General features: G+C 49.4%; 1 protein-coding gene across 8 annotated transcripts in view; it reads right to left on the reverse strand.

Annotated features, from left to right (window-relative positions):
- LOC119950617 (rootletin-like) overlaps positions 1-16,110 on the reverse strand; it is a 136,616-nt gene that overhangs the window by 33,191 nt on the left and 87,315 nt on the right. For all 8 annotated transcript variants that reach the window (XM_038773206.1, XM_038773210.1, XM_038773209.1 and 5 more), the window contains exons 29-31: positions 11,713-11,833; positions 10,242-10,405; positions 1,593-2,033 (exon numbers count right to left, since the gene is read on the reverse strand). In XM_038773206.1, the coding sequence (XP_038629134.1) occupies positions 1,593-2,033; positions 10,242-10,405; positions 11,713-11,833 (726 nt within the window). The remainder of the gene's footprint in view (positions 1-1,592; positions 2,034-10,241; positions 10,406-11,712; positions 11,834-16,110) is intronic.

Consider the following 16,110-nt stretch of genomic DNA (forward strand, 5'->3'; position numbering starts at 1 on the left):
CAGTTCTGGTCGCCACATTACCAGAAGAATGTGGATGCCTTGGAGAGGGTGCAGAGGAGATTCACCAGGATGTTGCCTGGTATGGAGGGTGCTAGCTATGAAGAAAGGTTGAGTAGATTAGGATTGTTTTCGTTGGAAAGACGGAGGTTGAGGGGGGACCTGATTGAGGTCTACAAAATTATGAGGTATGGACAGGGTGGATAGCAACAAGCTTTTCCCAAGAGTGGGGGTGTCAGTTACAAGGGGTCACGATTTCAAGGTGAGAGGGGGAAAGTTTAAGGGAGATGTGCGTGGAAAGTTTTTTAAGCAGAGGGTGGTGGGTGGCTGGAACGCTTTACCAGCGGAGGTGGTAGAGGCGGGCACGATATCATCATTTAAGAAGCATCTAGACAGGTATTGAACGTGCGGGGAACAGAGGGAAGTAGACCTTGGAAAATAGGAGACAGGTTTAGATAAAGGATCTGGATCGGCGCAGGCTGAGAGGGCCGAAGGGCCTGTTCCTGTGCTGTAATTTTCTTTGTTCTCTTTGTTCTCCACCTTCTGGATAGCCTGATCTTGGGCGTCCAATCTAAGCTCCAGCCGCACAATCTACTCTTTTATCGGGTCCAAGCAGTCCCGTTTCTGCTTAGCAAAGCCTTCCTGAATAACTTGGATCAGCTGCTTCATTGACCGCTGGGTCGACAAACCAGAGGTCTGGTCCTCCGCCATGCTGCCTCCCGCTGCAGCTTCAGCCCAAGCCTTCTCTGTCTTTCTGTTTCTGCCTTTACGAGGACTTCTAGTCCTTCTCTCCATGCACCGATGTGGGAATTCAGTACACAATTGCCTCTGTCTTCAGTTTTACAGTCCAAGTCCGGTAGAAAATCAAGGGAAAAAGTCCAAAAGTCCGACCTGAGTGGGAGCCACCAAATGTGCGACTTACTCCTTCATAGCCGCCACTGGAAGACCCCTGCACACGTTGTTGCTTTGGAAGCAAACATGGTGACTAATTTGCATATGGTATGGTCCCAGAAATAGTAACTTTGATGAATCACTAGACAAACATTTTGTTGTTGGAATTCCTTGAAGAAGGGGTGCTTAACTAATTATTTTACATGCCCAATCAAAATATAAACAGCTACCGCCCCGCCACCCTGACTTTGTAGAGCCACAAAAGGTATGGAATCGGATAGAAGAGAAAAAGGAGGTGAGGATAAGATGGATAAAGACGATAATGATGGAGAGGGTGTTCACCATGGAGTAGGAAGGAGAGAATGGAGGGGGAAGAAAAGATGGAAAGGAAGAGAAGGGTTAGAGGGGAGAGAGAATAGATGGTGAAGAGAAGAAAGAAAAAGTGGGACAGTGTACAGTGGTTAAAGGGGATGGAAATGAAGAGATGAACTCATCAGGCACAGGAGAGTCTGGAAGGAAAGGTCTCTGAAACTTCCCCTTGAAATGGAAAAGAGGCTCCTTTATAAATAAATATTAAAGATCACAGCTAGTTCTGGAGCAGGTCAGACTGTCAGTGGGAACTCAGTGGGTTTATGTTAGCTGTAACATAACAGAGGTGTACCGAATGGTGTAAAGAGTGAGGATGCTGCCAGGCCGACACTCACATGAAGGATGCGACGGTCATGCTCACTGCTGGTCAAGGCTTTCTGCAGCTGGGCCATCCTCTCCTGCAGCGCAGAGACACCAGCCGTCCTGTCGGACAGCAACAGCGACAGGCTCTGCACTTTGTCCTTCAGCTGGCCCTCCCCCTCCTCCGACTTGGTAAGCGAGGAATTCAGCCGGTCCACCGTCAGCTGCAGGCTGTTGGCCTTGGCCTGGCTGTCCGACACCTGCCTCTGCAGCGTGTCGATCCGCTCCTGCAGCACCTGGATCTCAGTCTCCCGGTCACTGGCGACCAGCTTCATTCTCTGCAGCTCTCCCTCCAGCGAGCGGCGAGCGAGCTCCAGCTTCGTGGCACGGCTCTCGGAGGCGTCGAGGAACTCCTTCAGTTTACGCTTCTCGTTCTCCAGCTTGGCTTCATCTGCTTTCATTTTATTCAGTTTGTCCTGCAGTAGAAACAGAAGCAGTGAAGAGATTGATTGAAGGTGTTTTGGGGAGTGTGGGGGGGGTAACAGTACTGCTTTTGACCTCACTATGGTTCAATTGGTGTAACCCGGGGCTCAGTGGGCAGCACTCGCGTCAGGAGGCTGTGGGTTCAAGCCCCATCTCAGAGGTGAGAGCACAGAATCTAGGCCGACACTCCAACAGTGCAGGAATAAGAGGGTGCCGCCTTTCGAACGAGCCGTTTAAACCGAGGGTGGTGGTTATATAAAAAATATATCACAAAGCACGGGCTTCGAGGAACAGCAGAGAAAACTTTCTCCAGCGTCCTGGTCAAGAATTATCCCTCAACCAACGTCACCAAAGCAGATGATCCGGTCTTTAGCAATGTTTCCATGATCTTGCTCTGTATAAAATGACTGCCTCATTTCCTACACTACAACCATATCTACAATCCCCATTGGCTGTAAAGCACTGTGGCGACACAGAGTTAAAACGTTAACTCTGTTTCTCTCTCCACAGATGCTGCCAGACCTGCTGAGGTTTTCCAGCATTTTCTCTTTTTTGTTGCAGATTCCAGCACCCGCAGTATTTTGCTTTTATTGTGGGGCATCCTGAGGTCATTCAATATTCGTTATGATTGCACGGTCCGAAACCCCTTTCTGCCATGTTATGGGCTCAGTTAAGTGCAATGGGATAAAAGGGAGGTCCTCTGCTCCCTTACTCTATGTAAATTAAAGAATGGAATACCACAGGCAATGCATATGCATCGACTGAGGTTCACTTTCAGTGGGAATGGTTACAGCACTGGGAAAGCTGAGACTGAAAATTAGCCCCTAAACGTACTAAAGGAGGAGACTCTATTGGTGCCTCAGTTGGTAAACGCACTGCCTGGGATCGCATTGAGCCTTGGTGCTGGATTCTTGCAACATAGGAATATAGAACCATAGAATCCCTACGATGCAGAAGGAGCCCATTCAACCCATTGAGTCTGCATCAAACCTCTGAAAGGCTGCCCCGCTCTATACCCATAACCCCACCTAACCTACACATTTTTGTACACTAAGGGGCAATTTAGACTGACCAATCCACCAACCCCACACATCCCTGGACTGTGGGAGGAAACCGGAGCACCCGGAGGAAACCCACACAGACACGGGGAGAAAGTGCAAACTCCACACAGTCACCCGAGGCTGGAATTGAACCCGGGTCCCTGACGCTGTGAGGCAGCAGTGTTAACCATTGTGCCAGCGACATGAATAGACCATTCATTCCCTTGGACTTGTTCTGCTATTTAATCAGATTATGGTTGAGCTGCACCTCAACTCCATTCACCCACCATTGTTTGGTAGCCTTGATATCCTAGCCTAATAAAACACTCAGGGCGCATTACTGCCCGCATTACACCCAAATGGGAGCGAAACGCAGCCAGTAGGGCTTGCGAGATCTACCCAGATAGGTAGTCAAGAAGGCATACGGCATGCTTGCCTTCATTGGCTGGAGCATTGAGTATAAGAATTGGCAAGTCATGTTGCAGCTGTATAGAACCTTAGTTAGGCCACACTTGGAGTATAGTGTTTAATTCTGGTCGCCACACTACCAGAAGGATGTGGAGCTTTAGAGAGGGTGCGCAGAAGAGATTTACCAGGATGTTGCCTGGTATGGAGGGCATTAGCTATGAATAAACTCAGTTTGTTCTCACTGGAGCGACGGAGGTTGAGGGGCGACCTGATAGAGGTCTAAAAATTATGAGAGGCATAGACAGAGTGGATAGTCAGAGGCTTTTCCCCAGGGTAGAGGGGTCAATTACTAGGGGGCATAGGTTTACGGTGCGAGGGGCAACGTTTAGAGGAGATGTACGAGGCAAGTCATTAACACAGAGGGTAGTGGGTGCCTGGAACTCACTGCCGGAGGAGGTGGTGGAAGCAGGGACGATAGTGACGTTTAAGGGGCATCTGGACAAATACACGAATAGGATGGGAATAGAGGGACCCAGGAATTGTAGAAGATTTTAGTTTATACGGGCAGCATGGTCGGCACAGGCTTGGAGGGTCGAAGGGCCTGTTCCTGTGCTGTACTTTTCTTTGTTCTTTGGTTTTGTAGAGCTGGAGTGCTGGCAGTAACGCAGATTGGATTGTGATGGTGTGCACTATACTCCAAGTGTGGCCTAACTAAGGTTCTATGCAGCTGCAACATGACTTGCCACCACTCTGTGGAGTGCCAGGGTTACAGGTCAATGTGGAAGTGAGACTCAATGCGGAGGAACATGCATTTGGTTTTGAGGCAAAGGGCATTCAAATAGGGATGTTCCATGGACCTCTGACTAAAAAGGAACACAGTCAGGCTTCAGTAGTGCTGGGTTAGGAAGGCTAAGGGCAGTGGGGTGGGGGAGAGGAAAACGAGCCAGGGTGCCCGCTGATCTGGTACATCCAGCAGGAAACTACACAGGGAAGATAGGTGAGCGAGGACAGGGTCAATCAAATCAACAGGTCTCCAGCTCCTTTACCTCAAGCACAAACTGTGTACGTCAACATATTGTTCAGTGCAGGAGATTACAGCCTCTTTAAGCCATTCTAACACTCCACCTTAATGGAGTTATTGAGGCGGAACTGGGGCTGGCCCCACTGTATCCACATGCTCTACTAGTCCGACAAACACTCCATCTCCCAAGTCCCCATATTAAATGAAGCATAAACCAGACAAAGTAAAGCAGTCTGGATCCTAGCACTGTGAGAGCTAGTTTAAGGCAAAAAGCGTATGTGTTCCGATTTGGCAGGTTCAAGAGACTTGTTAATCAATGAAAAACTGTTTTCACTGGCTTTTATAAAATCCCAGTTAACGAGTTCAGGGTTTGATACTTCCTAGTGCAGTGTGGGGCAAGAGTGTGGTCGTTGTGGTTTCTGTGATCTCCTACCGGGTTGAACTCCACCGTGGCTCCGAAGGTCAGTGCATTTCCCAGTGTAGCACTGAGAGCCAGCCAGTTCAGGTTCCTGGTCTGATCCCAGCTTGGGCAACAGTAAGAATGTCACAGAACTAGGATCTGGGGAAGAGAAGTTAAGGGGGAAGGGGTTGGGATGTGGGACATTCAATCAAAACTTAACTCAAGTGATGCATGCTGAAAAAGTTGTGAAAAAAGTAAGGATGAAGTCGGACTCAGATGTGATTCCCTCCAGAGTCCAACAGCCACCCTACACTGTCCAGACTCACATACGAAGACTGGCCATTGTGCTAGCTGTTGTCGGCGGTACTACTCTTGCTTGACTCAGAGGTTATGGGTTACAGCCCTACTCCTGAGACTTGAGCATTGTGCTGTCGGAGGTGCCATCTTTTGGATGAGACATTAAACCAAGGCCCAACTGCAATCTGCATGGTGTCCAGCTGCTGTCACAGCTGGACAATCTCCATGCTGTACCAGCTGCTGTGTCAGCTGGACAATCTGCATGCTGTACCAGCTGCTGTCACAGCTGGACAATCTGCATGCTGTACCAGCTGCTCTCACAGCTGGACAATCTGCATGCTGTACCAGCTGCTGTGTCAGCTGGACAATCTCCATGCTGTACCAGCTGCTGTCAGAGCTGGACAATCTCCATGCTGTACCAGCTGCTCTCACAGCTGGACAATCTGCATGCTGTACCAGCTGCTGTCAGAGCTGGACAATCTCCATGCTGTACCAGCTGATGTCACAGCTGGACAATCTCCATGCTGTACCAGCTGCTGTCACAGCTGGACAATCTGCATGCTGTACCAGCTGCTCTCACAGCTGGACAATCTCCATGCTGTACCAGCTGCTCTCACAGCTGGACAATCTCCATGCTGTACCAGCTGCTGTCACAGCTGGACAATCTCCATGCTGTACCAGCTGCTGTCAGAGCTGGACAATCTCCATGCTGTACCAGCTGCTGTCACAGCTGGACAATCTCCATGCTGTACCAGCTGCTGTGTCAGCTGGACAATCTCCATGCTGTACCAGCTGCTGTCACAGCTGGACAATCTGCATGCTGTACCAGCTGCTGTCAGCTGGGACAATCTGCATGCTGTACCAGCTGCTTTCAAGCTGGACAATCTCCATGCTGTACCAGCTGCTTGTCACAGCTGGACAATCTCCATGCTGTACCAGCTGCTGTCACGCGGACAATCTCCATGCTGTACAGCTGCTGTCACAGCTGGGACAATCTGCATGCTGTACCAGCTGCTGTCACAGCTGGACAATCTGCATGCTGTACCAGCTGCTTTCACAGCTGGACAATCTCCATGCTGTACCAGCTGCTCGCACAGCTGACAATCTGCATGGTCTGTACAGCTGCTGTCACAGCTGGACAATCTGCCATGCTGTACCAGCTGCTGTCACAGCTGGACAATCTGCATGCTGTACCAGCTGCTGTCACAGCTGGATAATCTCCATGCTGTACCAGCTGCTCTCACAGCTGGACAATCTCCATGCTGTACCAGCTGCTCTCACAGCTGGACAATCTGCATGCTGTACCAGCTGCTGTCACAGCTGGACAATCTCCATGCTGTCCCAGCTGCTCTCACAGCTGGACAATCTCCATGCTGTACCAGCTGCTGTCACAGCTGGACAATCTGCATGCTGTACCAGCTGCTGTCACAGCTGGACAATCTGCATGCTGTACCAGCTGCTGTCACAGCTGGACAATCTGCATGCTGTACCAGCTGCTGTCACAGCTGGACAATCTGCATGCTGTACCAGCTGCTGTCAGAGCTGGACAATCTGCATGCTGTACCAGCTGCTGTCACAGCTGGACAATCTGCATGCTGTACCAGCTGCTGTGTCAGCTGGACAATCTGCATGCTGTACCAGCTGCTGTCACAGCTGGACAATCTCCATGCTGTACCAGCTGCTCTCACAGCTGGACAATCTGCATGCTGTACCAGCTGCTGTCACAGCTGGACAATCTGCATGCTGTACCAGCTGCTCTCACAGCTGGACAATCTCCATGCTGTACCAGCTGCTGTCAGAGCTGGACAATCTCCATGCTGTACCAGCTGCTGTCACAGCTGGACAATCTCCATGCTGTACCAGCTGCTCTCACAGCTGGACAATCTGCATGCTGTACCAGCTGCTGTCAGAGCTGGACAATCTGCATGGTGTACCAGCTGCTGTCAGCTGGACAATCTCCATGCTGTACCAGCTGCTGTCAGAGCTGGACAATCTGCATGCTGTACCAGCTGCTGTCACAGCTGGACAATCTCCATGGTGTACCAGCTGCTGTCACAGCTGGACAATCTCCATGCTGTACCAGCTGCTGTCACAGCTGGACAATCTCCATGCTGTACCAGCTGCTGTGTCAGCTGGACAATCTGCATGCTGTACCAGCTGCTGTCACAGCTGGACAATCTCCATGGTGTACCAGCTGCTGTCACAGCTGGACAATCTCCATGCTGTACCAGCTGCTGTCACAGCTGGACAATCTCCATGCTGTACCAGCTGCTGTCACAGCTGGACAATCTCCATGGTGTACCAGCTGCTGTCACAGCTAGGACAATCTCCATGCTGTACCAGCTGCTGTCACAGCTGGACAATCTGCATGCTGTACCAGCTGCTGTCACAGCTGGACAATCTGCATGGTGTACCAGCTGCTGTCACAGCTGGACAATCTCCATGCTGTACCAGCTGCTGTCACAGCTGGACAATCTCCATGCTGTACCAGCTGCTGTCACAGCTGGACAATCTGCATGCTGTACCAGCTGCTGTCACAGCTGGACAATCTGCATGCTGTACCAGCTGCTGTCACAGCTGGACAATCTGCATGCTGTACCAGCTGCTCTCACAGCTGGACAATCTCCATGCTGTACCAGCTGCTGTCACAGCTGGACAATCTGCATGCTGTACCAGCTGCTCTCACAGCTGGGACAATCTGCATGCTGTACCAAGTGCTGTCACAGCTGACAATCTGCATGCTGTACCAGCTGCTGGTCACCGCTGGACAATCTGCATGCTGTACCAGCTGCTGTCACAGCTGACAATCTGCATGCTGTACCAGCTGCTGTCACAGCTGGACATCCTCCATGCTGTACCAGCTGCTGGCAGCTGGACAATCTCCATGCTGTACCAGCTGCTGGTCACAGCTGGACAATCTCCATGCTGTACCAGCTGCTGTCACAGCTGGACATCTGCATGCTGTACAGCTGCTGTCACAGCTGGACAATCTGCATGCGTGTACCAGCTGCTCGTCACAGCTGGACAATCGCATGCTGTACCAGCTGCTGTCACAGCTGGACCATCTCCATTGCTGTACCAGCTGCTGTCACAGCGGACAATCTGCATGCTTGTACCAGCTGCGTGTCAAGCTGGACAATCTCATGCCTGTACCAGCTGCTGTCACAGCTGGACAATCTGCATGCTGTACCAGCTGCTGTCAACAGCTGGACAATCTGCATGCTGTACCAGCTGCTGTGTCAGCTGGACAATCTGCATGCTGTACCAGCTGCTGTCACAGCTGGACAATCTGCATGGTGTACCAGCTGCTGTCAGCTGGACAATCTGCATGCTGTACCAGCTGCTGTCAGAGCTGGACAATCTGCATGCTGTACCAGCTGCTGTCACAGCTGGACAATCTGCATGCTGTACCAGCTGCTGTCACAGCTGGACAATCTGCATGCTGTACCAGCTGCTGTCACAGCTGGACAATCTCCATGCTGTACCAGCTGCTGTCACAGCTGGACAATCTGCATGCTGTACCAGCTGCTGTCACAGCTGGACAATCTGCATGCTGTACCAGCTGCTGTCAGAGCTGGACAATCTGCATGCTGTACCAGCTGCTGTCACAGCTGGACAATCTGCATGCTGTACCAGCTGCTGTCACAGCTGGACAATCTGCCATGCTGTACCAGCTGCTGTCAGCAGCTGGACAATCTGCATGCTGTACCAGCTGCTGTCACAGCTGGACAATCTCCATGCTGTACCAGCTGCTGTCACAGCTGGACAATCTGCATGCTGTACCAGCTGCTGTCACAGCTGGACAATCTGCATGCTGTACCAGCTGCTGTCACGCTGGACAATCTGCCATGCTGTACCAGCTGCTGTCACAGCTGGACAATCTGCATGCTGTACCAGCTGCTGTCACAGCTGGACAATCTGCATGCTGTACCAGCTGCTGTCACAGCTGGACAATCTCCATGCTGTACCAGCTGCTGTCACAGCTGGACAATCTGCATGCTGTACCAGCTGCTGTCAGAGCTGGACAATCTGCATGCTGTACCAGCTGCTGTCACAGCTGGACAATCTGCATGCTGTACCAGCTGCTGTCACAGCTGGACAATCTGCATGCTGTACCAGCTGCTGTCAGCTGGACAATCTGCATGCTGTACCAGCTGCTGTCACAGCTGGACAATCTGCATGCTGTACCAGCTGCTGTCACAGCTGGACAATCTCCATGCTGTACCAGCTGCTGTCACAGCTGGACAATCTGCATGCTGTACCAGCTGCTGTCACAGCTGGACAATCTCCATGCTGTACCAGCTGCTGTCACAGCTGGACAATCTGCATGCTGTACCAGCTGCTGTCACAGCTGGACAATCTCCATGCTGTACCAGCTGCTGTCACAGCTGGACAATCTCCATGCTGTACCAGCTGCTGTCACAGCTGGACAATCTCCATGCTGTACCAGCTGCTCTCACAGCTGGACAATCTCCATGCTGTACCAGCTGCTGTGTCAGCTGGACAATCTGCATGGTGTACCAGCTGGACAATCTCCATGCTGTACCAGCTGGACAATCTCCATGCTGTACCAGCTGCTGTCACAGCTGGACAATCTGCATGCTGTACCAGCTGCTGTCAGAGCTGGACAATCTGCATGCTGTACCAGCTGCTGTCACAGCTGGACAATCTGCATGGTGTATCTGGTCAATATTAATCTCTCAAGCAACAGCATTAAAATAGATCATCTATTCTTTATCGCAGTGTTGTTTGCGGGAGCTTGCTGTATGTAAGTTGACTGCCGTATTTCTGATATTTCAATGGTGACTACACTTCAAAAAGTACATAATTGGCTGTAAAGAGTTCGGAGATGCCCTGAGGTTGTGAAAAGCCCTACATAAATGCAAGTCCTTCTTCCCTCAGAGGAGTCCGTATCCCAGCTATTAGCCAACACCTTCAGTAGAGGAGTGAAGAAAGAGCTGGAATCGGAAAGAAATGTGGTGTAGCCTGTGGGAAACAGGCGTTGGTAAACGGAATCGTTCATGGTCAGCCTTACCTGCATAGTTCGCTTGTCACCGTCACCTGACTGGATGGCTCTCTCCAGTGTTGCAATCTTATCAAGCAGCGCTTTGCGTTCTCGCTCATTGCGACGGATTGCCTCCTCCTGCAGCGTAAGTGCGGTTTGAGTGCTGGCCAGTCGCCCATCAACGCCCCGCTTCCCTAGAAACACAGGGCGTCATCCATGACCTCTCAAGTCTTTCACTCCTATTGATATCTTGGCTCAGTGAAGCAGAAACACGGGGCAGTGAACTATTATCTTGGTCATCTGCTCCTTGTCCGGCCTTTCAGGTTGGAAGGAACAGAGGAACGGGAGAAGGCCATTCAGCCCTTCAAGTCTGTTCTGCCATTCATACAGATCATGGTTGGTCTGCATCTTAACTCCATTTGCTCACCCGGGTTGAGTAAACTCCGAAAATGCTTTCCTAACCAAAATTTATTCGTTATAAAATCAAAAGGTGCTGCATCAGTGGAGAGAGGATCAGAGATAACATTGAGTCCAGGATGACACTTTGGAACCCTATCTATTAAACCTATTAATTTCATTTCAAATTTTTATACAGCATTTTGGCAATTTTCAGTCACGCTGGTGTCTAGAAATGCGTTCTGAAAGTCTGATTGGAGAATGGCTGTCTACAGTGCAGTGAGGAATAAGTCATCAGTTAACGTTCCTTATAATAGCCCAGGCTTAAGTTTACACTGGGGTGAATCAGGCTGCGACACTTAGAAGGGATGAGCGTTTCATACAATTTCAAGCCTGAAGCATTCCAAATTAATAATAATAATTATATAAATAATAATAATTATTATTATTCAATTAGAAAGTCAAAACCAAGTTGGAACCTTCAGGAAACCCCATAATCGTAGCTTCACTTTATTCTCAAGCAACTAAACTCTTTCAATTTGGCAACCAATCTCTTGACCTGGACAACCGTCAATACACTGGGATTTCAGCTCTGGGTTCAAATCCAGTCCCAGTTGACTCTCCTCTCTCCAGCTGCCTGTGATTCCCAGAAGCAATGAGGATGGGGCAGTCTCACCGAGCTCCCAACAGTGAAAGGGATCACAGCTCAGAACTGCCTCCTAATCGTCTCTCAATTGTCAGATTCAGAGGAGCCAAAGGATGGTGGCTGCAGGAATTGGAAAGTTTCACACTGGCTCAGGGTGGGGATATTCTTAGAAGGTCAGCGTAGACAGCTTTACTCTGTGTTTGGGAGCAGTGTGGTGGGTGTGTTGCCCCCTGGACTGCACACTGAGCCTTGGGAGTACTTGCTGCTACCACTGGGTACCTGAAGTTCCATTGCCCACTGCTGCCAGCCCTCACCAGGATAAACTCCTGGTCAGAATCTGCCCAGCCTATCACAAACTCCAGGTCCCACATCAAAGGTGCAGGCAACGTGAATTGGAGTTAATCTCCCTCCCAACCCCCAGAAAAACAACACAATAGGTGAGATTAACTAAGGACCGACCTTCCTCACACTCGGACAGTGATTTCTGGAGCTGCTGTAAGCGACTGTTGACACTGTCCCGATCAGCGTCCATCTCTCTCAGCTGTCTGCTCAGGTTTGAAACCTGAATGCGCGCTTCATCCTGTGGGGGAAAGATGGCATAATTAGCTTGAGAGGCCGCGTGCTGAGGGCAGCCCCTTGAGAAAGGGGAGCAAAGAATAGACAAATGATGATTGTGGTTGAATATTCTGATCAGTACAGTAACAGGAAATGCACAGCGGCCCGATTAGCTTCTGAAAGAAGGGTGAATGTTTCGGCTGTAGGTTGTCATGGCTCCTCTGACGCAGAGACATACTGATGACGAGTGTTACCCCACCTTTCCCTTTCACATATTGATGAAGTTTTGTGCGTTTTGTAAGGGGAGGATTTTCAGGGCTCCACCTGGCACACTGGGAGGGTTGCAGGTAAAAGTAAAGCCATAGTCCTGGTTGACCACAGGCTGCTTTCCCCCCTTTGAGGGGGAGAGCTGACTGGTGATGTTTTAACCTGAGGATCACCACACCTCCGGTGAGGGGTAAGGTTGAGAAGGCGGGACCTTCATGAATAACCTCTGTCCTCAGTGTGTGATTCTCCGCATGTACCTGCCATTCCGTGAGTTTCTGGCCTGGGCGTGAGGTCTCACAACATTTACCCTCGAGTAGTTTCTTTCCAAATTTCCAACATTAAGTGAAGCGCTGTCATTACAATTGGTCACCCACTAGGTCTCATGGGCTACAGGCTTGACTCACCTCTTTGTGGAGGTCCTGTATGTACTGCGTTGCTAGTATCTTCCTCACAACTTTACAATGCATTAATTTTAGATTTAGATTTATTGTCACTGAGGTACAGTGAAAAGTATTGTTACAGTCCAGGCAGATCGTTCTCTACACGAAAAACATAGGACGTACGATAAATACACAATGTGAATACGCAGACATCGGGTGAAGCATATGGGGTGTAGTACTACTCAGCAGAGAGGATGTGTGGAGAGATCAGTTCAGACCATAAGAGAGTCATTCAGGAGTCTGGTAACAGCTGTTTCTGAATCTGTTAGTGCGTGTCTCAGACTTTTGTATCTTCTGGAAGAGGTTGGAAGAGAGAATAACCCGGGTGAGAGGGGCTTTGATTATGCTGCCCGCTTTCCCGAGTAAGCGGGAGATGTAGGCAGAGTTAATGGATGGGAGGCGGGTTCGCATGATGGACTGGGTGTGTTCATGACTCTTTGCAGTTTCTTAGGTCTTGGGCCGAGCAGTTGCCATACCAGGCTGTGATGCAGCCCAACAGGATGCTTTCTGTGGTGCATCTATAAAAATTGGTTAGAGTCAATGTGGACATGCCGAATTTCCTGAGGAAGTATAGGCGCTGTCGTGCTCATGTCAGAATGATTTCCACACAATTCCATTTATCCCGATTTTGCCCCAAGGGTGACTGGATCTCTGGGTTTCAACTGGATTGTGTAGTTTTGGGGATGTCCGCCGAGACCTTCGATAATTAACAGTGGGACAGAGGATAGCTGATTTGGCATTACTGTATTTCGACAAACACAAAGTGCATAGGGCGAGCCACATTCAGAGATGCACAAGCAGCTTTCTGGTTCTGGTGATTGTTAAAGTCTAGTTGTCCAGGTTTGTTTATACTTGGGAATGAGTGGAGGCAGCAATTCCCCCCCAGTTAGCACTCACTGGCTGAGAGCAAGTTAGTGGTCAGCTCCCAGGTCTGTGTTGGTATTGCTCTTCAGAAGAACATGTTCAGAAAAAGGCCATTCAGCCCCTTGAGCTTGCTCCGCCATTCAGTAAGATCATGGCCAATTAGATTGTGGCTTTAACTCCATTTTCCTGCCTGCCCGCCCCTTCTCCCACCCGAATCCTTAATTCCCTTTTAGATCAAAAATCTATCTCAGCCTTGAATATATTTAATGACTCAGCTTCCACTACTCTCTGGGGAAAATAATTCCAAACACAAGCAACCCTCTGAGAGAAGAAGTTCCTCCTCATCTCTAATAAAGGAAGACCGTTGATTTTTAAACTGTGCACCCAGTTCTAAATGTCCCCAGGAGGGGTAACACCCTCTCAGCATCTACCCTGCCCTGCCGATTCAGAAGGGAGGTGACCTTCCTTCCAGCTCACACCGGAAAAACATAGGACGTACGATAAATGCACAATGTGAATACACAGACATCGGGTGAAGCATATGGGGTGTAGTACTACTCAGCAGAGAGGATGTGTGGAGAGATCAGTTCAGACCATAAGAGGGTCATTCAGGAGTCTGGTAACAGCTGTTTCTGAATCTGTTAGTGCGTGTCTCAGACTTTTGTATCTTCTGACCGATGGAAGAGGTTGGAAGAGAGAATAACCCGGGTGAGAGGGGCTTTGATTATGCTGCCCGCTTTCCCGAGGAAGCGGGAGATGTAGGCAGAGTTAATGGATGGGAGGCGGGTTCGCGTGATGGACTGGGTGTGTTCATGACTCTTTGCAGTTTCTTAGGTCTTGGGCCGAGCAGTTGCCATACCCAGGCTGTGATGCAGCCCAATAGGATGCTTTCTATGGTGCATCTGTAAAAATTGGTCAGAGTCAATGTGGACATGCCGAATTTCCTGAGGGGGCCTGTCCACCATCCCAAAAATCCTGACGGCCTTTGGAGTGCCCTCAATTGGCACCTTGAGTGACTTAAGTGGGTACCTGCAGCTACCCACTGCTGTTAGGCAGGTCAACGCCACCTCCCAGAAGCTGCCTCCCTGAGCGGATTGTGACTGACTCTCTAATTCCCTCATAATCTGAACAAAGAGGAATTGCACCAGATGATGGAACCCTTTGCAATATAACACATTGGCTCAGCAGGCAAAGTAACCAAAGGGTAAATGATGAAATATCTCCTCCACCATCATCACTGGTCATTGGGATGGAGCCCCATTTGAAATCAATCTTCCCATATGGTCCTTTAGTCAACTTGCAATGAATCTCACAGTATATATAAAAACATTCATAGAAAACAGAAGCAGGAGGAAGCCATTCAGCCCTTTGAGCCTGTTCCACGATTCATTATTGTCATGGCTGACCATCAAGTTCAAGACCCTGATCCCGCCTTCCCCCCAATTCCCTTGATCCCTTTAGCCCCAAGAGCTCTCTCTAATTCCTTCTTGAAATCACACAACATTCTGGCCTCAACTACTTTTTGTAATAATAGTAATAACCTTTTATTGTCACAAGTATGAAGTTACTGTGAAAAGCTCCTAGTCGCCACATTCCGAGTAGTGAATTCCACAGATTCACCACTCTCTGGGTGAAGACATTTCTCCTCACCTCAGTCCTAAAAGGTTTACCCTTATTGTCAAATTAGGACCACTAGTTCTGGACTCCTGCACCATCGGGAACATTCTTTCTGAATCTACCCGGTCTAACCCTGTTTGAATTTTATACATTTCTAGGAGATTCCCTCTCACTCTTCTAAACCCCAATAAATATAATCCTAACCGTCTTAGTCTCTCCTCATATGACAGTCCCGCCATCCCAGGAATCAACCTGGTAAACCTTCGCTGTCTCCCTCCATAGCAAGAACATCCTTCCTCTGATCTCACCAAAACTGAACACAATAGTCCAGGTGTGGCCTCACCAATGCCCTATACAATTGCAGTACAACATCTCTATTCCTACACTCAAAAATCCCTATGAAGGTCAACATGACCCTTGACAGCATGGGATTTAATTTAAGCATATTAAATGTGCTTAAAAGTGCCTTGTGGCATTATATTGAAAGTGTTTTGGAAATCAAGTAGATGTCAGCTATGGAATTGCCCATTCCACCATTTTAGTCATGTCAAATAACTGGATCAGGTTGTCAAACCTGACCACTGTTCACTGAAGCTGCACTGAATATGTCCACATTGACTCTTACCAACTTTTACAGCTGCACCATAGAAAGCATCCTATCGGGCTGCATCACAGCCTGGTACAGCAATTTCTCAGCCCATGACCGCAAGAAACTTCAGAGAGTCGTGAACAATGCCCAGTCCATCTCATGAACCCGCCTCCCATCCATTGACTCTGTCTACACCTTGCGCTGCCTTGGGAAAGTGGGCAGCATAATCAAAGGCCCCTCCCACCCGGCTTACTCACTCTTCCAACTTCTTCCATCGGGCAGGAGATATAAAAGTCTGAGAACACACACTAACAGATTCAAAATCAGCTTCTTCCCCGCTGTCACCAGACTCCTAATGACCCTCTTATGGACTGATCTGATCTCTTCATACATCTTTTCTACTGAGTAGTACTACACTCCTGTATGCTTCACCCGAGGCCTTATCTATGTATTTACATTGTGTATTTTATGTTTCCCCCATGTATTTCCTTTTCATGTACGGAATGATCTGTCTGAACTGTACGC

The sequence above is a fragment of the Scyliorhinus canicula genome, chromosome 16 (genome assembly GCF_902713615.1).
Source record: "Scyliorhinus canicula chromosome 16, sScyCan1.1, whole genome shotgun sequence".
NCBI lineage: Eukaryota > Metazoa > Chordata > Chondrichthyes > Carcharhiniformes > Scyliorhinidae > Scyliorhinus > Scyliorhinus canicula.